At 31.7% G+C, this 22,038-nt stretch overlaps 1 protein-coding gene across 12 annotated transcripts in view; it reads right to left on the reverse strand.

Moving 5' to 3' along the window:
- Positions 1-14,557: 14,557 nt before the first annotated feature.
- The window catches only part of Camta (Calmodulin-binding transcription activator), a 219,397-nt gene continuing 211,916 nt past the window's right edge, over positions 14,558-22,038 (reverse strand). For 7 of the 12 annotated variants that reach the window (XM_064355061.1, XM_064355067.1, XM_064355057.1 and 4 more), the window contains 3 exons: positions 19,507-19,581; positions 19,201-19,311; positions 14,558-16,743 (listed from right to left, as the gene is read on the reverse strand). In XM_064355061.1, coding sequence (XP_064211131.1) covers positions 16,689-16,743; positions 19,201-19,311; positions 19,507-19,581 — 241 coding nt within the window. In that variant the 3' untranslated portion in view covers positions 14,558-16,688. Of the gene's footprint in view, positions 16,744-19,200; positions 19,312-19,394; positions 19,423-19,506; positions 19,582-22,038 lie in introns of all 12 variants that reach the window. The other 5 variants (XM_064355065.1, XM_064355058.1, XM_064355059.1 and 2 more) reach the window with 4 other exon arrangements.

The following is a 22,038-nucleotide window of genomic DNA, read 5'->3' on the forward strand; positions in this document are numbered from 1 at the left end:
GCTTCGGACCTATTATTATGTTTATCGACCCACGCAAATGTTCAAAGATTTGTTGGCAGAGGCTTTTCGTGTTATATGCGTAATTAACGAGTTGATACGTATCGGACAGATTGTTGGCATAATTTCGAAGATTCCTCAAATTAGATCAGTGAAGATTCGAAATAAAGTACGATTTCGAGTCGACATTGATGTAACAGCTTTAATTCGTCAAAAAATATCACAAGTTATTCCCTCACAACATGAGTGCCCTTAGGAGACAAAATAACTCCTTCGGAATATTGTAAATATTGGCTCCACCTTGTCTTTTTTGGGACATCAGATATAATCAATTACTTCAATAGATCACAAGCACCATCTGAGTTAAAGTTAGCCCATAAGTAATTGGAAGTTGTCTGGTTGTCTTCTTTAACAAACTTTAATAAAATGAACAGATAATCTGGAGCTTGGGCTTTTAGTTCTAACTTTGCTGGAAATAATACAGGCTGATCCAGAAAGACTGTGTCTGTTGGCAATAGATTTTTTTGTTTGTAATTTGCAATATTGCAACCAGTTTCGATTTTTCTTGACATAAATTTGACACTTTGCTTGACTTTGCTACTTGGAAGTTTACTGCAGTGGCATTCTTTAAAAGTTAAAATAGAAATAGAAACAGTGTGTAGATTCCAGATTCTAGCTCGGATTCCATGGTACATTGTTTTTCTATTTCCTCAAAGACGCATCAGAATAATCAAGATAACTCAGATAACATACTTACCTCTCTCAGCAGGAAATAACGTACTTTCTTGAAACATTTAATTATTTTTATTCATCTTCTGTAGAAAATACATGTCTTTCCTCCCTTGGTATACAATTTTTATTTAAACGCAAACGTTAAACAGTTACGAGTAACATTTACACCATTAGTAAATTCATTCATGATAGTCTGCTTTTAACAATCGTGACGAACAATAATTTTAATTAACAAAATATTTAATGTCACCAACTTTCTTTATAAGAAAATTTGGAAAAAATTTGGAACAAGTTTAAATTCAGCAGCGAAAACAGTCTTCGTAAATGAAAAGTGTGAAAGCTGAAGTCATAAAAAATCCAGCGTTGAAATAATTTAGATGTTATTACATATAGTGGCGGTCAGCTCGATTTGCGTGTGCGTCATCAATTTCATTTTTTCATTACCAACACAAAGCTATAAAAAATTACCAAAAACAATGCAAATTTAAACAGCTAAGGGCTATCTAAGGGTGGTATCCTTGAACATTAATTTACATGTGCACTTCGACAACACCGTCAAGTGTCACGAATTTGTCAAACTGACATTGACAGTAAATTATAGACGTCGTCGCATGGTTGTCGAAAGTGTTATCGGTGTTAATCGCAAGTATTTTGTGTTCGTTTATTGTGTTTTGTGATTTGCGTTTCGTTAGGTTTTTGATTCTGCGTTTATTAGTTCTTGTTTTGTGAATCTGTATTTTTTGTAACAACTCATAATTTAAACACTTCGTAACCTCAAAAAATATTTGATAGTTTGTCACCGCTATGCCCCTGCTATGTAAACGTAGTGAGAGAAATGTCAGATGACGCACACGCAAACGGAGCTGAGCGTTACCATACGAGTATGTATCTGTACACATGAGAGCGGCAACAGCTCAAGTCGATTTTTTTCCAAAAATTGAATAATAATTACAAGTGAACACTGAACACTCTTTCTATTTGAAACAATGCATAAAACCTTGCAAACGACATTATTTACAAAAATTACAGATTACAGCGTAATGTGAATGCGACAAAGTATTTTAAGTCCAAATTATTTAGAAAACGTAGTGAAAGTAATTTTAATTTTTTCACTTATAAGGGCTGGGCTAATTTTATTTGAAATTGTAAAAATCCTCGTTTTAATGTACGTTCAATGAAATTAGAAGACTAATTAGTATAAAAGTACTAATTTTTCTGTCTCATTCCATTTCTTAAAATAGGAAATGGCAACAGCGCATTTGTATTTTTTTGAAGTGAAATTATTAACCTTCTTACTTAATATGTATTTAAATTGTTAAAAAAACATTACAATTTTAATGAACTAAACATTAATTTACCAAATGGACTTAATTTATTTTAGCTTTTTGCATATTGGGAAAAAACTTTATATGTTTAGAGCATTAAAGTATTGAGTCCTCTTAGTGCCTTTTATTAAAGTAAAATCTCTAAGGGTCACGTTTTCCTAAAAAATTTTACACGATGTTTATCAATATTTAATTCTTCGGTGTAGGTACAATTTTTCTCATATCTACATAACATATGAAACAAATGTTCGTTTTTTTCACCATCACTCTTTCGGTCTGTCCGTTTGTAAGACGTAAATTTATATAACGTTATGATAATTGTGATTTTTTTTGTCCGCGTCCGCTATAGAGAGGTTTTTTAATTTCCAGCACATTAGTTACGCTTTTACAAAAATGTCCGTTGTGAAGAGGTGTCTATTAGTGGAGGTTCCACTGTAATTGAGTTCAAAAACATTTATTTATTTGTGAACCAATAACCAAACTCCAGAAGATACACACTGCTCAGAAATGGTTGTTCATCAAGTCACCTATGAAATTTGAACGTAATGTGCCCCTTACTTTAAATTGTGGGTGTCTCAAAGTGACAGCTCCATCAAAATAATGTAAATATGCTTCAAATCTAAAAACGAAAGAATTCACAACATGGAAATATACAACCCAAACAAGACAAAACTTACTTACTTGAAACAACTTTGCCAAAAATGCAAAAAATTGAGTAAAGAGCTAATTCAAAGATTTGCCAGAGACGATAATCCTCAGCAATTTCAATAGTCATTTGGACGAAGCGGCACATTAAATTTGAATTTCAGAGTTGACTTTAAGAACAATTATTTTTGAACACATTATATAATAAGTACAGTCACGAACAAAAAGAATGACACCATTGAACCGCAGCCACAAATCTTTTCGACAGGATACAGTTAATGTGTACGTTTACCAAGTGTATAAACCAGCTGGATACTGTGTAAACTAGATGGACAGTTTGTAAACTAGCCTATTTTTTAAAATTTATGACCTAAAAGAAAAATCTTTTAAAAGTCTAAAAAGTCGGACTTTTGCTATGTGGCCCGGTTGGTGGAGGTGTCATTCTTTTTGATCATGACTGTACGCATTAAGTAAAGATTTGCATATCATTACTGAATTTGTAGCAAGAAGATGCAAGCAAATTTGTTTTTTGCGTGAAAGGCTCCTTTTTACCTCTAACTACAGTCTGTCTCCCTTAATAAGCATTGGATTCTGTTTTAGTACTCTTTTTTAGAGACACAAGGTAATAAAACCTCCCTTAATGGACATCTCCGAATAAGAGACACCTCTTCACAACGGACATTTTTGTAGGAACGTAACAAAAGCTTATATTAAAATTCTCTACCTCCCATTAGTGGACACGTTTCTACAGCGAACTATTAAACTTTCCTCATCCATGTCCGCTGTTAAAAGGTTTTACTGTATTAATAAGTTAATAACGCACTGAAGGACAGAAGTCGATGTAAAATAGTAAAATCAGTTTGACAAAACAGCAACAAGAAATCATAACTGTCATTCTTAACGTAATTTGTAAGAATGAAAACAAAAAAGAAAAACATCACCAAAATTTTGACTTGAAGAATTCACTTCACTAAAAAAAGAACAAACTTTAGGAAATCTAACACAGTGAGAGAACAGCTTTACATTTGGAGTAAATAAAGGTCTATAATTTCAAAGAACTACAAATAAATTTCGTTTTAAAAGCTAGGTGATTACGATCCTTAAAGATTTCGCCGCATCAGTAACACTAAAAATAATTCCTTTTCTCAATCGCTTAAAAATACACTCCTCTCCCATCGACTTTCAACCTAATTAACCAATTGGTCGTCTCTTAAAACTGTAATCTCCTCTCGGCATCCACCTGATAGCTCTTCCCCCAATTCCGTAATCTCTTCCCATTCATTTAGCTCCGAAATTGGCGAAAGTGCTCTTTTGATCTCCAACGATCGCAGTAATCGTGACAATGTTGTCCCAGTAATGTTTTATCCATGCCCATGTGGCTTGTTTAATATTCAGAATTAGCAGTTGTATGTCTGCGTGCGAGTTCACTGACTCCAAGGAAGGTCGCTGAAGGTCAGGTGGAGTGCGACCATCACGGGGGCGACACACCCATCAAAAGCTCCGTTAAGCGTTTTCTGGATCTAGATCCATGTAACACCTGCTGTCGAAAAATTTTCTATTACGTACCCTATTTATCGCTTCTCACCGGCGATCAATCGGCACGCAAACGCCTTTTTAACATATTAACCACTCGATTCGAGGTATTGACGATTTTTCCAAAGACTTGTAAGGCAGCTGCGAACGCGAGAAGTGACAAATTTATAGCTCTTGCCCTATTTCATATCGTATTATTTATTATTATTATACTTTCATTATTTATGCGAATTTATTAGATCGCTTCTGGTAGCGAATTTTTCCAAGCTCTACGCTCAATATTTAGACATGAATCAACTCGCAACTTTCAAACGTTTCATTTTATTATATTTATCCTACGTGGGATATTTCGTGCACCTGTTGATGTAAATATATTGCGGTTTGCAAGTTTCATACTTGGGTGAGTAAATCTCGATTAGAATAATTAGTTTCGCAACTGTGGAGGAAGACACCCCTTTGTGTCGTCGTGTGGATGTGGTATTTGTTAACACGACATGATTATTCTAAATAGAGTCAGGGGTGTTTCGAGGGTTGTTCCACCACACCCTGCAGATCGATGTGGTAACGCCTCGTTAGGGTGCGGCTTTGCGAAAATAAAATTGTTTTCGACGACGAAGGAGACGCAAAGTGTGGGCAATTGCTCACCGGTTTTCAAGACATTATTATAATTGATGCTTCAATTTCCTGTTAACCATCTTTCAGAGAATTTTTAATTTCAGTGCAAATAATACAAGGAGATAATAGCTGTTTACGCAACGAGTTCATAAATGTCAATTTTTCCTAACGAGATTAATAAAATTACATCAATTATTCCCAATCGATTATATTTTTTCTGAAATCGTCTGTAAAGTAACACTTTTCAGTACTCAACATGGAAATCGTCTCAAAGTGACCGAAACAGTCCACAAGGTTTGCAGGTGTGTATTGTCGGTTGCATAAGTTGCTATTGTTACAGTATATTGCTTTTTTATACTCCTGTATTGTTTAGTTTGACAATTTATAAAATTAAATCGATTAAATTCGCAAAACAAAATACAAAAATGAACATAAATTTGTAGTATATTACGTGTTTAAGTTAGTAGTCTTTCTTGAAAATTTTGTAAAATACAGGGTGTAAGGGAATGACTTAACAATATTTCGTTGTGAACTTGTCATGATCAGACGAGTTAAAAACCCTTATATCATTTTTCCAAAAAGATCGTACTTTCTTCAGGAATTTTTATTAACTAACATGCTTTTTTTTAAATTCAATCAAGATTTCAAACTGCTTTAATTAACCTAAAACGCAAATATTTTGTACAAAAAAATTTAAAAGCTGCCAAATAAGTCGAAAAACAGCAAATTAGGTCGAAAAAAAACATTTTCTTCAAGCATTTTAACACTTTTTTCAATTTGATACTCACCAAATTTCATTAAAAAACATCAAACTAAGGTAAGGAAGACAATATTCTTAATTAAGAATTAAAGAATTAAAATTAAGACCAAAAACCTCAATTTTAAAATAACATTCTTTTACCGTTTTTTTTTTGTTTTCAACAAAAAACTCGAAACTTTTGCCAAAACTCGAAATTTTTGCCGAATTTAGTAAATTTCCTAAAAATTCACCAAATTTATTTTTTGTCAAAAATAATACAAAATCTCCAAACTATCATTAGATTTGCACCACTTTTGAAGCATTTTTGCACAAGTAGTACTAAATTAAATTTACCATTTTCTAACTTTCTCAAAGTTCTCTTCCATTTTTCGGTCAGAAACTCACTTATTTCGAAAAATTCAAAATCAAAAAATATCAAACTGGGCCGAAAAAGACAATTTTTTTCTATTTTAAAACCGTTTCAGTCCTTTATCATCTTGAAACGCAAATGTTTTGCAAAATTTTGTCCCAAATGTAGTGAATCATTGTTCACTAGAAACTTATTTATGTCCTCAAATTTTGCCAAAAACCTTACACTTAATGTAGATTTCACAGTTCTGACAAATTTATGATTGGCTTAACATGCAGACAAATTCGAGATCTGGTGGCCAATTCCATGTTAGTTGTTTAGATAGAAATTTTTCTTGAAAATTTTAAACCATGTGTCTACCATTAGACAAAATTTTATTCCGAAATGTTGTAAAAAGATATATATTCAAATATTTCGAAAATTCTGAATTAAAAATTAATCTGCAATTTTAAAATGACATTGTTTTTACCCATTTTTGGACTTTCTGCAAGTTTTTACCTCAGAAACATGAAATCTTTAGCGAATTTCATAACAAATCACATAAAATCTCCAAGATTGTGTATTTTTGTATATTTTTTGGTCTAAAACAGTACAAACTTACCAAATTATCATCAAATTTGAGCCGTTTTTCAAGCCCTTTTCAAGGTTTCAGTGCATTTTTCGGTCAGAAACAAACTTAGTCCGCTAATTGTGAAATCAAAACGGTATCGATTTTTGCTCTTTTGTTTCCTATGATGTCGAATTTAATTTATTGTCAAATTTGTAAGTTTTTTAATTGTTTTCTACATCATAAGACATTAATTGTTGATTTTTTTCAACAGCTGTTCCAAGAGCTGTCGTTTCCGCTAACTGAAGTCTAAAAAATATTATCTGAAGCACCAAAAACTTAAAACTTAAAAAATTGACTTTGAAGAGCTTTATCTTGTTAAGAAAGCCTCAAACAATTTTTTGTCATAGGAACCTTTAATTCAGTTTGATGTCCTTTATCAGCACCTAAGAAATTGTCCGGTACTTTTGAATACGCCTGTAGAGATTCTACTGAACAAGGTGTTTAAGATAATAGTATTAGCATTTCAGTAAAAAAAACCTAATAATAAATTACAGATAATTGACTTAAATTAAATTTTAAACAATGCAGTGATTCCGTTGGCAATAAAATTTGTTCTGTCTCTCGGTGTTCTGCTTGGCAAACATGATTCCAGATAACCTCTAGAATGGAGCTTTTTCGCTTTTGTGATTTAATTTAATTTAATATTTTAATATATATCCAAAACACGTGTTTCCGCCTATTAAATATTACAAAATTGGACCAATTTCAAATTGAAATTTTCGCATTGTTTACAAATGAATCACTCATTCAGTGGTTTTTTATTCATTTATTTCCATGGTTGTTGATTCCGCAAAATTCATAAATATTTTTTGACGCTTTTCTCAAGGGTGCGTGTAGCACGCTTATTTCTTACGTTTGCAACAATCAGATAATACCTACTATTGATGCTTGAAAAAATACTTGATTTACAAACACAATACAAGCGTATTTATCAAAGTGATAACACAAATGAATAGACGCGACGTGGAAATAATTATTGCGATTTTGATACACTCGGAGATAGTCGAGTGAATTAATTAGACTTCTTATTATACAATAATAATGGATGCCACTGTTTATTTTTTCTATTACAAACAACATGACTTATTCCCCTCGTTGTCATTCTTGCTGCTGACAGGTTATCATAAACGTTGATTGTTGGAACATTCGTGACTTAAAACTGTTTATTCATTAAACAGTTTTTAATTAGAGTTAATTAAAACGCATAGGATTTATTATTTAGAAGGCGGGCCATAGAAATGTGAACAAAATCGAATCAAGGCCGTTTGTACGCCTTCACGTGTCTTATTGTGCACTCTATTTATTAAAATAATAAATTTTCAACGCTCCGGTGCACAAAAGCTGGATACGTCTAGATTTTAAATGGGTTAATGTCACTTAAATTTATTCAAACGGTCGATGAAAGTATTTTTATTTAATGTGTCGTCTAATCTATTTTTTCACGTTACGAAAATACGAAATTCCTGAATTGAAATATATTACGAACGGTGAAAATTATGTCCAACCAGTGTTAATAATAAAAATAGCGACTATTTATACACTTCCGGTATGATAAATAAGTTTTGTTGGGGTTTTGCCGACACACAAAAGTGTAGGCTACAAGCAACGCTCGTTATTTTTCTCCCAGAGTCGTTTATAATTTTTTTAATTTGTCAGGGAGCTTCAAAGAGGACTTTTTGATTTGTGTTGAAGTGAAATTACGACGTATGTGAAACCCAGAATAGCGAATTTTTTTACACATTTAACCGAGCATTTAACTGACGATTTTTGATACAGGATGTTTCAAAAGTGTAGAGCCAGTCTTCAAATGGTGATATTTTTTTCCTTAGCAACCGTCTTAATTGTTAGTCTTTTGTTGTCGTATTTAATTTTTTGTCGAATTCACTAGTTTGTTAAATGTCTTGTAGTACACCAGAAGACAAATTAGTGATATTTTCATCAGGTATTTGTTTAATTTTGCAATGTCTACCATTTTAGATAACTAAATTTACGAAAAAATGTTCTGAAGTGTCAAAAAGTTAACCCAAAATTCTGATCTTTTAACAACTATTTCTCGTGAAAAAACGCACTAACAATTTTTGTCATAGGAACTTTCAACTAAGTTGTAAGTCTTTTATCATTACCTAAGGAATGATCTAAGTTTTTTAATTCAGCCTGTATATGCGGTAGTGAGTGAGATTTATTTGTACCTACATTTCTTTTAATTCATTTGTGAGAAAGTCTTTTTTTTTGAGGTATCAGGACTAAATTAAGTTCTGTTGCTCTAGTCTGTAGAGAATAGAATTAAAAAATTTTGATTTTTTTCAATAATTCAAAAACTAAAAATGATTCATCAAATTTTCTTTCTGATAATTGTTCAGCATAAAAATGCGCATCTTTGCCTTAATTTAAACGACCTCGTATCTCTTAGGACAACGGAGATCCCCATGGTGGATTTCGAAAAAACTTACCCTACACCGTGACTTACTCTTTCTGAATACAGTTTTTCAACTGTATTCAACCTTTTCCAATTATTGTAGTTCAGAATGTATCAGATTAATTTCAAAAAGTATTAAGTGTATTTTAGGAAGGATTATTTACAAATGACTCTTTCTGATTACATTTTATTAATCTGAGAATGATACTTTGTGACTAATTTGTCTAATCAGAAATACATTTGACTCTTTCTGAAATACAGTCGGAAATGTGTAGTTGGATACAATTGATTTCTGCAGAATTGCAGAATCTTAATCCATTCTGTGAGGTGTTAAGTAACGGTGAATGAAAAATAACAGAAACATTTTATTAAAAAAAAAAGTTTTATGTTTTACTTGCTACATGTTTCGACCACTTATCATGTGGCTATCTTTAGATCTCAATTTAGAGTTTGTTATCTATCTTTTTTATCTATTCTATTTTTTTCCTATTCTATCCTTGATTCTATTTGTTATCTATCTATTTTCACAAAATGGTGAATAGATACAAAATGTGAACTCTAAATTGATGCCTGAAAATGGCCGTATGATGTGGTTGAAACATGCAGCAAATAAAAAATAAAAGAACCAAACCCTTTGTGTTGTTTTTCATTCAGATTTTATTATTTACTTGCTAATTTAGGGGCTATATACAAGGCAGGGGCGTATCCAGCTTAAAATTTAATATCTTACTAACGACATTAACACACACTGACTGAGTAATTAATGTAGCATGAGATCGAAAATGTACTGAATTAGAGCAAGCCTTGTAAGTGAAATGTAATTTTAGCCACATCATATTTTCTTGAGTCCTTTTGAAAGAACTACCACTACCTACTTTTTTACCAGTTCCTTCTGCTCTACTTGTTTTTAATGAATTTTGCAAAACACAATAAAACGAGTGGTAATTAAAAATTAGGATATTTCTTCCGAAATTTTGCTGAGCATTCACCAATTGAATATTTTACTATTTCGGAATAATCTTAATTCAGCCAGGAATTAATTTTTGAAAAATTAATTTTTAATTCTGATCTGTCAAATTTTGACGTGTGGCTAAAATTTCTCAAGCACAGCCTGCTCTAATTCAGTTAATTTTGGATCTCATGTTATTATGACTTCTCACACCAAGATGTTGCAAGTATCTTTACTAAGTTTCTTTCAAAATGCTGAAAAACAATTAGTTTTTTAGAAGTTTTTTCTTATTTCCTTTTTTCAATATTTTCAAAGTTAAAAAAAGATATAAAATTTAGTTGTGGATGAACAGGGCATGTCCAATTAATTTGGTATTGCATGATAATAAAAACTTATTTATTAATATCATCATTGCATATTTGTATTGGTTTTTTTTGTCAAAAAGTATCATGTTCAAAATTTATGGATAAAACAGTGACGTACACATTTAACTTAATTCTGAAACTGGCTATTTTCTTAATAATAGTTTTTTTTTAACGAGTTTTAGAGTGCAAATCTGACGCTTTATTTCACGAGTGGTTTATTATCCACGATGTGAAATATGGAACAATAAAAAATTGAGCAAAAATGTTTGGGAATTTTACGGACAGGATGTTTTGAATGCGGGTTTAAAAAATTTGTTAAAAAATTGAGTATATCGGGTGATTCAAAATTGTGTGGCATAATTTTAACCACGAATACTCATCTACAAATGAAAATAGATAGGATAGTATTTACTGGTCTACCCCAAAAAATAGAAAAATTACAGCTTTGCAAAAATTTGTATGGAAAAATGTTTTTTCTTAAATATTTTTGTTATCGTTTATCCGACAATTATGAAATTTCGCATATCAAGAGACTCGAAGACGCTCTTTGATATGGTGTAAAGGTAAATCTTTTAAAAGTTATACATTTTCGGAGACAAGGGGGCCCTTCCATTTTTTGCGTCATAACTCAATTTTTCGGCCTATTAACACGTATTTTTGATGCCAAAAATCAAAAGCCCAATCATTGTTTAATAAAAAAGGTACTCTTGCTTCATATCGCCAAAATGTACCGGTCTCAAGTTATTTGGGTTTAAACTAAACTCTACACTGCACTGCAAAATCAAAAAGTATGAATTTTGAGCGTACCATTACCTTGGAAACAGTCCACTACGAATGGCACAGCTGTCAATGCTGTCAATTTCATTTAATCCAAAGTAAAATGTGATTAATTCGCGATGATAATAGTTAAAGACACGATTATGTGTTGGAAGAAACAATACATGAGCTTGCGTTAGCCATCCCGGTGTCACAAATTGATCTAAGACCACACCACAAATTTTCACACCGAAAACGATTTTCCATTCAAATTGTTGTTTGTTCTTCGTATTTCAATACTTGCATTATAAAACTACAAAACCAAATGAAACATTAAAACGTTCAGACCAAGAAGATAACCTCAACTGTAACAAATTATAAACTAAAACCTTATCAACCATTGGTAGTAGCATATGGTAATTTTTGCTTTAGTAGGAAGTTATTTTTGTTCCACAGGTTGTTGAAAAAGATTAACGCACTGTTTAAAAATTATTAACATTATTTTAAATTACAACAACGTCAAGAAGAAGTAGCATCACTAGTAGCACAACTGCAACAAATGCCGCTAGATGGCGTTTGTGCTGTTTTTCGTAAAGCGCTGGCGGTGTTTCGTACAGCGCGAAAAACAATAAAAACTTGAATAATAAAGCCACGTTTAAAAAATATTTATTTACTTTTTAAAAATGATGCTCTGTTTACCCCATACTGTTAGTCTAAATACTTAGTTAAAAAATGATCCAGGTTTTTATTGCCCTTCAAAAAAACAAAGTGAGCTTTGCGTATCTATGACAATAAATAATTGTTGTTTAAACTTGCAATTGTTACTTTCACTGGGTTCAGTTTATTGCGAAGTTTTTTATTTCAACTTTGTTTATAACAATGAATCGAAGGTTTAGTAATGCCGAAATGGCCGATATCCATTATCTTTATGGAAGCTGTAACGGCAATGCGGCTGCTACCAGAAGGCGTTACATCGAACTTCACCCTAATAGAAGAGCACCTTCTAGAGGGTTTATTCTCAGCATACACCAAAGACTGCGAGAAAGTGGATCGTTTCGCCCAAGAAATAGAAATGGTGGAAGGCCCAGAGCGGCTAGAACACCGCAATTAGAAGAGCGCGTTCTAAATCAGGTGGAAGAAAATCCAACACTTAGCACACGCGAAATAAGCCGAGCAGAAAATGTTTCTCAGGCCACTGTGTGGAGAATTCTTCATGAACAAAATTTGCATCCTTTTCATCGAGTTAAAGTACAAGAACTTCTTCCCGAAGATCTGGAGAAAAGAAGAATTTTTTGTCGATGGATTTTGGAAAACCATCAGCAAGATCCTTCGTTTTCCTCCCGCATTTTGTTTACAGATGAATCGTGTTTTCATAGAAAAGGCGTACTAAATATGAGGAACATGCACGTCTGGGCAGATGCAAATCCGCACGCTGTGTTTGTAAATCACACTCAGCAAAATTTTCGAATAAACTATTGGATGGGTTTTCTTGGGAACCATTTATTAGGCCCATGGAGATTGCCCGATATCCTTACTGGGCAAGAATATTTAAGTTTCTTAGAAAATCACCTGCCAGAGCTCCTGGAGGATCTGCCACTCGCCGACAGAGTTGATATGTGGTTTATGCAGGATGGTGCACCACCACATTTTGCTGTTGACGTTCGCCAGTGGTTGCAGCAACACTTTGCTGGAAGATGGATCGGAAGAGGAAATGAGGCACCGCATTTTTGGCCCCCAAGAAGTCCCGATTTAAATCCTTTGGATTTTTACGTGTGGGGAACTATCAAACAGGAGGTGTACAAAACTCCAGTAGAAAACCTCGAAGATCTAATGGCGCGTGTCAATAGAATAACAAACGAAATGAAAAATTCACCTGCTACATTGGAACGGGTTCACCGAAATTTTTTGAAAAGAGTTCGAGCATGTTTGGAAGCCAATGGTGGCCATTTTCAGCAGTACCTGGATTGAGTAGTTTAGTTGTTTGTTTCGTTCAAATGCCCTTTTCAGGGCTATAAAAAATTTCAACATAATGAAAAAGAGTTTCACTATTGATGAGTATAAACACAATTTAACATTTTTTAATTGTTCTACAATTTTTTCTAAAACCAAAGAGTATAATATGAATCATAACCGGTAGACATGTAATTAAATCATTTAACCAAGACGGTAAAAATAAGTACAATTTTTATTGTTTTTTATTGTTTTTGTACGAAACACCGCCAGCGCTTTACGAAAAACAGCACAAACGCCATCTAGCGGCATTTGTTGCAGTTGTGCTACTAGTGATGCTACTTCTTCTTGACGTTTTTGTAATTTAAAATAATGTTAATAATTTTTAAACAGTGCGTTAATCTTTTTCAACAACCTGTGGAACAAAAATAACTTCCTACTAAAGCAAAAATTACCATATGCTACTACCAATGGTTGATAAGGTTTTAGTTTATAATTTGTTACAGTTGAGGTTATCTTCTTGGTCTGAACGTTTTAATGTTTCATTTGGTTTTGTAGTTTTATAATGCAAGTATTGAAATACGAAGAACAAACAACAATTTGAATGGAAAATCGTTTTCGGTGTGAAAATTTGTGATGTGGTCTTAGATCAATTTGTGACACCGGGATGGCTAACGCAAGCTCATGTATTGTTTCTTCCAACACATAATCGTGTCTTTAACTATTATCATCGCGAATTAATCACATTTTACTTTGGATTAAATGAAATTGACAGCATTGACAGCTGTGCCATTCGTAGTGGACTGTTTCCAAGGTAATGGTACGCTCAAAATTCATACTTTTTGATTTTGCAGTGCAGTGTAGAGTTTAGTTTAAACCCAAATAACTTGAGACCGGTACATTTTGGCGATATGAAGCAAGAGTACCTTTTTTATTAAACAATGATTGGGCTTTTGATTTTTGGCATCAAAAATACGTGTTAATAGGCCGAAAAATTGAGTTATGACCCAAAAAATGGAAGGGCCCCCTTGTCTCCGAAAATGTATAACTTTTAAAAGATTTACCTTTACACCATATCAAAGAGCGTCTTCGAGTCTCTTGATATGCGAAATTTCATAATTGTCGGATAAACGATAACAAAAATATTTAAGAAAAAACATTTTTCCATACAAATTTTTGCAAAGCTGTAATTTTTCTATTTTTTGGGGTAGACCAGTAAATACTATCCTATCTATTTTCATTTGTAGATGAGTATTCGTGGTTAAAATTATGCCACACAATTTTGAATCACCCGATATTTTCAAATACATGAGATATTGCACGACTAATGTTTCATAATGTTCTAAAAATACAAATCACGTATTTTTGATAAATGAAATTAAGGTTAATGTGGCGCGTTTACAAGAACTCTGACTTTTGCTCGTAGATAAACTTTTATCAGTTGATAACATTGTAAAGTTGAAAGGTTTCGAGATTGAGTTATTTATATTTGACTAGGGTTTTAATCTTTGAATGCGCGGTCTGGGCTAGGGTCGTATTGAATGAGAAAATCTGATTCAGAAAAGTGTTTATTAGTCACAATAATATGTAACAATAGTTGAACAACTGCACTCTACTAAAAGTTTGAAAACAAAAAAGAGTAACAATTAAACTATGAAGATAATAAATTTGAAACAAGATTATAAAATACATAGTATCAAAATACGAAATTTGAACGAGTTTTAATGGAATGACAAGAGCCAATAAAGTAACAATCTTAAACCTAGTTAAACGTAGAAATAGGACAACGCAGAACGAATTGAGTGCAGTAACCATTGTAAAATACAGTGAGACATGTATATCAGTAATATACATGTGTATTGAAGTGTGTATATAACAATTTGAAATTCCTAAATGGATTATGAACAAGTAAATATAGATATAGGTACTGTGCAGCTACACTATCCGAAATGCCGGTTATTTTCCGTGACTCTCTACACAACATCAGCGAAAATAAGCGGCACTCTGCCTAAGAATAATAGTCAAAAATGATCTACTTAATAAATACTACAGATTTCTTTAAACTGTATTAAGTAGGAGGTTTAAAGCTTAAATATCCAATAAATAGAACTTAACGTAGGATTTGGCTAAAATAAACTCACTCTACAGTATATCCTTAAATACACTTTTAGGTAATGTAATGTCTCATAGATATAAAATTTAATTTGAATAGTCAATAAAACTTTATCCCTATATAGATACTGATTTAAAATACAAATTTATACAATTTTCGATATTTTTTGGTGTTGTTATGTATTTTTATCTATTACAAAATTTAAACCAGCGAATGACCATCCATTGAAATATGTACAAGAATCAGCCTTTCAGTTCTGCCAACCACACCACTATTACCACTAAAGATTGTTTAGACTTTTGATTGTATCATATCGAAAAAAAATTAGGCCTGCGTAATGTCCGAACCAAACTATTTCGAAGCGAAAGCAATTGAATGACATTCACGCGTCCACTCAAAAACCAACCATTCTGGACAAGATATTTGAATAAAAAATATTTTTGTTTTTTTCTTCTTCGAAATCTGATATATCTTCTAAAATATCCCCTAGTAATTGCAAAACTACATTTATATAATTTCATCTAAAGATGCAATAAGATTAAAAATCGTAAGCCTCTCTTTTATGTATAATATCAACATTTAAAATTTACATAATACTTATGTACTGCTATATAGAAGAAATATATTTCAGCTTTGAACCGATAAAATCTCGTAAAACAAACAACAGTTATTTACAGAGGAGGGATTCTCTTACAACTTAATCCTGCCTGCAGGTACTTGATCGTGAATTAAATTAACTTGTCCCCCGCCGTTAATTGACTTAACGAAAACCTAAGTGAAAGTAATTGTGCATACACATATTTGAGCACCAATGTATTATTCGTACGCAATACACAAACGAAACTATTTATATACAGAGCGTCTCTAGAAAATCCTTCATTGTACAGCAGGTCATTTACAATTACGTATTAAACACTAGAATGATATGTATGAGCTTTACAGAAATTATTAGGTCATACACTAGTACTAGTGGAACGAAATCATAGTTTGTGTATTGCTTCAATTTTAGAACTGCAACTAAGAAACTACGCTACAGTGGCAGTGAAAACATTTCAAGAAATTAGTCAAAAGTCAGTTAAGTACAAAAACATTCATTGTATAACAAAGGAAAGAACGTTTCAAATTTTAAAGGTGATATAAATAAGACTACACTACACTAGGACTAGAAATTCTATCTTCGGCAAAACACTTTTTCAAGGCAAGAAACAGAAACGAGTGATTGTTCTGCACAAACGTGGTGGATTGAAAGTTTTACCTTGAAAAATGTATAACCAAACTACAATCACAGCTTTGAATCCATAATCAGAATTAATAAAAATTTTCGTACAACGTCTAAAATCATCTCACTTTTGTTGTCGATCCTTGCATTCGTTTTAAATGCATGAAAATTACCAAATAACAGCCAAAAATAGACATTGTAAAGATATAAGTACATATCAGAGTTATAATTATAGGATAATGCTACATTGCAGTAATTTACAAATTAATTCTTTTAAGAGATTGATTATCAAGACTCACGACTAACTGTTAGATGCGTTAATTTGGTTTTAAGCTAAGTACTCAAAGCCGGTCTTCATTTCCTCTCACTGATATTTCTTTGGTCTTCTAAAAAGTTGGTACTACCTGATCTGAAACAATTCACTCTTCAACAAATTTGGACTTTGCTCATTGGGGCGCTGAATGCGAATGTGGAACGCAGTTGAATTTCCGAAAGTAGCCTTCTTTGGCAGTTTTCGCATTATGTTTTACAGAAAAAAAATTAAAATTAAACTTAGAGATACTCTTTTATTGTGCGGAAAATCACTCCACGGAATTTATTAAACGTCAAAATCCCCAACTTGGATTGAAACGTAATATGATTTGGAACTCAAAAGCAATTTAAATATTAAGCGAACTATGCAAGATCTCCTGAAAAAAACGTTTCGTTGGGTGAAAACATAGATCAATCTGTTAAGAAAAATTTACAAAAAATTGGGAGCAGGGTATCTTCCCGGTTGGTGTCAAGCTATCAAAAGCATGAAATTGTTCTTTACATGAATTTTTTAAATATATCATACAGTTGAAGATTTAGGTTTTTTCGGGCTAGTCAATTCGGAAAATAATATCGACGTTTCGCGCGCTCATGTTAGGGTCATCTTCAGGGCGAAGGAGAAGAGGAAAAAAAAAAGAAAAAAGTTGGGGAAAGGGGAATATGGCACAATAACGTCAGAGAAACAAAATTTTTCCTTCGCCCTGAAGATGCCCCTTACAAGCGCGGACGAAACGTCGACACTATTCTCCAAATTAACGCGGTCTAACCCAAAAAGACCTCTATCCATGAAAACTTCCTTCCTTTGTTTCATACAGTTGTGGATTTATTGAAAAATTCGGTTCAGAGTTTCTATAACTTAGAAAAATCAAAAAATAAATTTACGCTTTTTCGTAATCTTGCTTAATTTAAATTTTTTATTACTTACACACTTAGTTTGACATAACTAGCTAAATTACTTATTCATTATTTTTCTAAAAAAATTAAATTTGTACTTTGAACATGTTCACTAGTTTTACTCCTTTCTCAGGTAAGTAAAAATATTAGACACGGTTTTTTTAACTAAACAAATAAATGGTTCTGTCTTCATAAATTGAAGTACATAGTCAAAAACTTAGAAAATTATAAATTATAGTTTTTATCGAATAATAACGAATAGTGAAAAAATTATAGTAAAAGTTACCGAGATATTACGTAATAAGCAAAACTACTTTTAATTTTAAATAATCCCTACCAAGAGATCTACCTTATTAATTTTTGATCCTAAAGTGATAAACTCCCTCTGGAGGAAATTCGTACTTTCATTTTTTAGAAGAGGCACTTGAAAAAGTTTTTTCTGCTTAAAATTCGAAATTCGTTTTGTTTCTTTTAAATAAAAAAATAAATAAACATATTAATAATAATAGTCCATAATGAAATTTTAGCAAAACTGTTAAAACAAACTTGACAATACTCAGAACAAAATAATTGTGGATGAATTTTTTAATGATTAATTGATTACCGATATGGTCTGCTGGAATCAGTATTATTGGTTGCATATTAAGAAAAATTCAAAAATAACCCACTATTGACTCACCCGTAAAAAATCCAATTTTTTCCTTTAAGGATTTTTTAGTTCATAAATTTTCACTATGTATCGATTATTTTTTTCACGGAATATATTTACTTACATTGTTCAAACGGTAGAGTTCTGCTAAATTATTTGTATTCTTTTACCAAATAGCATTTTTATTTATAATTTTACCAAATTTTAAATAATATTGTTATTTTAACACTAATGAAGATTCTTATTATCATTTTAATCCGATAAAGAAAATAAATTACAAAAACACTTCAAAAATAAATAAATAGATAAATAAATCGAAAAAAATCAAAAACTTTCAAGTTACTGTTCTAGATTCTAGATTGTTTTCAAATGACACTGTACAGTTCTTTTCAAACCACATTAAAAAAATTTCAATTTTTTTGGGATATTCATTACAAAAAATATTGTATCTAACTTGTTTGTAAACGAATTGCTAAATTAGTTAGGTAAATAACTATTTTTTTTCCAGATTTATTGCATTATTTTGCATTTGCCTCTTTATTGATCATAAATTTAAATTTAGGAATCAGATAAATTTAATACCAGCATACCGAGCTTGGTCAAAATAATGATAATCTTGGTAATTAAAAAAGTTTTACTAGAACTTTTGTTCTGCTAGTCTTTTTTTTGTAATAGCAAATGCTATATCATTCCCCAAGTTTGTGCGTATAAGTTACGACACTGTATACGTAAGAAGAACTTTTGATCATTCTTTTAAATAAACAAAAATAAAAAATATAATTATAATCATCTAAAGTAACAGGAACTATTTTCAAAATCCACTAAAGAATCATTATTTGCGCTTCTGTCGATAAGAATTTGATTAGTCTTTTCATTAAAATTTTTAATCTGATAAAAAAAGTCGCAATAGACACCACTTGAAAAATATCCGGTACTTGTTTAATTTCGCATTCAGGACCCCAAATAATTTGAATTGAACAGCACAACAGCTGAAAATGCATCGATACGGACCTGTTATTTGGGCCTATGCAGGTGCAGGAGTCCCCTTGAGACAGTGACCTTTGATGGGCATCCGCTAACGGGCCCCCCTGCCTCTCTCTTTCGGCTCGTTCTCTCTGTAACCTGCAAAAAGCAATTTTTTAACACCTTCCTGGCATAAAACTCGTCTCTGTTATTAAAAAAAGGTTTGAATGCCGTCAACTCACCACACTTCCCATAGTTTCATCCCAGAGACTATGTAAGCATTGAAAAGGCATTCATTTAAACATCTTCCAATTGAAGTACAAATTTAATTGTAAAAATGTAAATGTTACTTACTTGTTTTTCGATTGGCGCATAAACTGTTGGATCTTCCTGGCGGCTTGATGTTGGCGTCTTTGCGAATAAGTTCGTCTAGAAATAATTGATTTCCAAAAATGAAATAAAGGATTTAGAATGACTTTAAGTCCGTTAGTGCAACAGGAAGACATTATTACTGTTATGACATCAAGAACTACCACACAACGTCCACATGGAGCAACAACTACATCGAAGCAGGCAGGGCAGTGTTTTCAGAGGGTGGTATGTGGATAAGTTTGCTAATCTTGTACCATGTAAGAGAGTTCGCTGGTCGAAATCAAAATGTGGAATGTTTGTTTGAGTTACTGGGATGGTTGCTGGTTATACTTACCGGAAATTTTTAGTGGGGTTGTAAGAAAGCAAAGTAGTTTGTTTACTGACTTTCAAGGTGTATAAAACACATACTACTGTAAAGCTTTACGAAAACAGGAATTTCCAATTTCTTCTCTCAAATATAGTTTAATAGTCTTCTAATTTTTGGCATATAAAGTGACATTTTTCAAATGTGACGGACGAAAATGAAAGCTAAATATTAGCTGATTCAAAACGCCAACGTCGCATTTTACCGAATTATTTTTTTAATAGGATTGATAAAATTGTAAAATAGTTATTATTGATTAGATCTCTCATCGAAAGTATAACTTACATTAACTATTATTTATTTTGAAGAGCATGAATAATTTATATCAGCTAATTTTGAGAGAAAATGCGACATTGGCGTTTAGATGGTTTTGAAACAGCTAGTAAATAATAATTTAAAACTCACCAATTTTTTTTAATATGCAGACAGGTCGATCGTCGGGTAAAAGGTGAAAATAAGAGTCTCTTATCATTAATTGATCCGATGGTGTGTGTACAAGTGTTTTTTTTGTTTTATTTTTGTTACGGTCACGAGTAATTATTGAACTTTATGTAATTTTTCAGTTTAAATTATGAATAGACAAGATAGTAAATGTTAGTTTATTACAACCACTGAAATGAAATGTTTCTTACAAATCGTTCTTTTTTGAGAAATTATAAAGGCAGATCGGTATCGACAAATTTGAGACCCCGTATCTCTAAAACCCATCGAGTCTACCAAATACTATTTCACATGCATTATAACAAAGTTGAGGTGTATAACTTATACCAAGACTGGTCGAGATATGATAAAATTGAACGTTAGAAATTTTTGACTAAGAGTGATAAGCCCAAAGATCAAGGAGATAACTATTAAAAGGATCTCGAACAGAATATATATTTCAGGAATAAATTACTTAGTATTAAATAAGTCATTTGTGTTGAGCTGATGCGAAAATGAACGTTTTTTCTTATTACAACCCTAGTGTAAATCTTCAGGTATGGTTCAATGCTAAGTTGTTTAAGAGTAAAATTTAAAGGCATTTGTGATTTAAAAAACAATTTGGTCTTAAATCATAGAATAATGAAAACCGTTTTTCTACAGCTATTCTCTAACTCAGGTTATTTTAGCTTGAAGTTGGAATTATTCTCATTCATAACCCTTTAGTGAACATTTAGTCCAACTTTAGACTACATAGTTTTGGATTTTATAAGTGAAACAAATTCAGTTAAAAGTTTTGATGCAGAGCTACAAAATTTTGAACAGAAAAAAGGGTCATTCTTTGTAAGACGTTGAGTGAGAAATGTTTAAAAATATTTAGGTTGTTGAGAAGGTTTTGTGATGTGAGAATTTCTGATTTTCGAAACAATTATCTGAAAATTTGAAGAAGGATCTACTCACAAAATAAAATACACTTACAATTTCCGCAAAAATTTAAACATTATGTAAAATAAGTTGCCGATGCAGTTCTAATACCTGTCTGCAATAGTTAGAAAATTAAAAAATGAATCCACGTTAGCTTTATTCTTTATTCTAGGTTTATTGTCCACTTTATCTTGAGAGTGGTAAGTGAAATTAGTATTTTTGGTTACATCTAAAAAAAATCATAAATAAACTACAAATAATTCAACCTATATAAATATGTAGGTTGTTCTTTTAATAGCTTACAACTTCGAAAAGTTCACAGAACAAAACAAAAAGATATTTGACTTTAAATGTTAATTTTAGGAAGAACAGTGCACATGATTTATTGCACATTGTTGTTACTCTAGTAATTTCACCAAGGATTACTTGTTTGGATTTAAACACCTTTTACTACTATTAAATTTTGAGTTAATTAATTAAGTAACGAATGGCGGCCTAAGCTTAATGTGAACGTTATTATTATTATTAGCTGAAAATTTCTCTTTGTGACTACTGAAACACTAGTAGAGTTTTTTTAATGTCTCCAGTAAAATATTTTTTTTAACTTTTACATTTAATGGTCAACAATAAAACGCGTAAACTTTAAACCCCCATAAGAACGAAATAATTATAGACAGAAATTGTTTAATATGTTCCAATTAGTTAAGTTAGCATATAGCATTATTATAGTTATAACATTAAGGACCGGTTTACAGAAGCGTCATTAATTTAATTCGTAATTAAATGCGTGATTAACTAATCATGTG

Source organism: Tribolium castaneum, chromosome 2 (genome assembly GCF_031307605.1).
Source record: "Tribolium castaneum strain GA2 chromosome 2, icTriCast1.1, whole genome shotgun sequence".
Lineage (NCBI taxonomy): Eukaryota > Metazoa > Arthropoda > Insecta > Coleoptera > Tenebrionidae > Tribolium > Tribolium castaneum.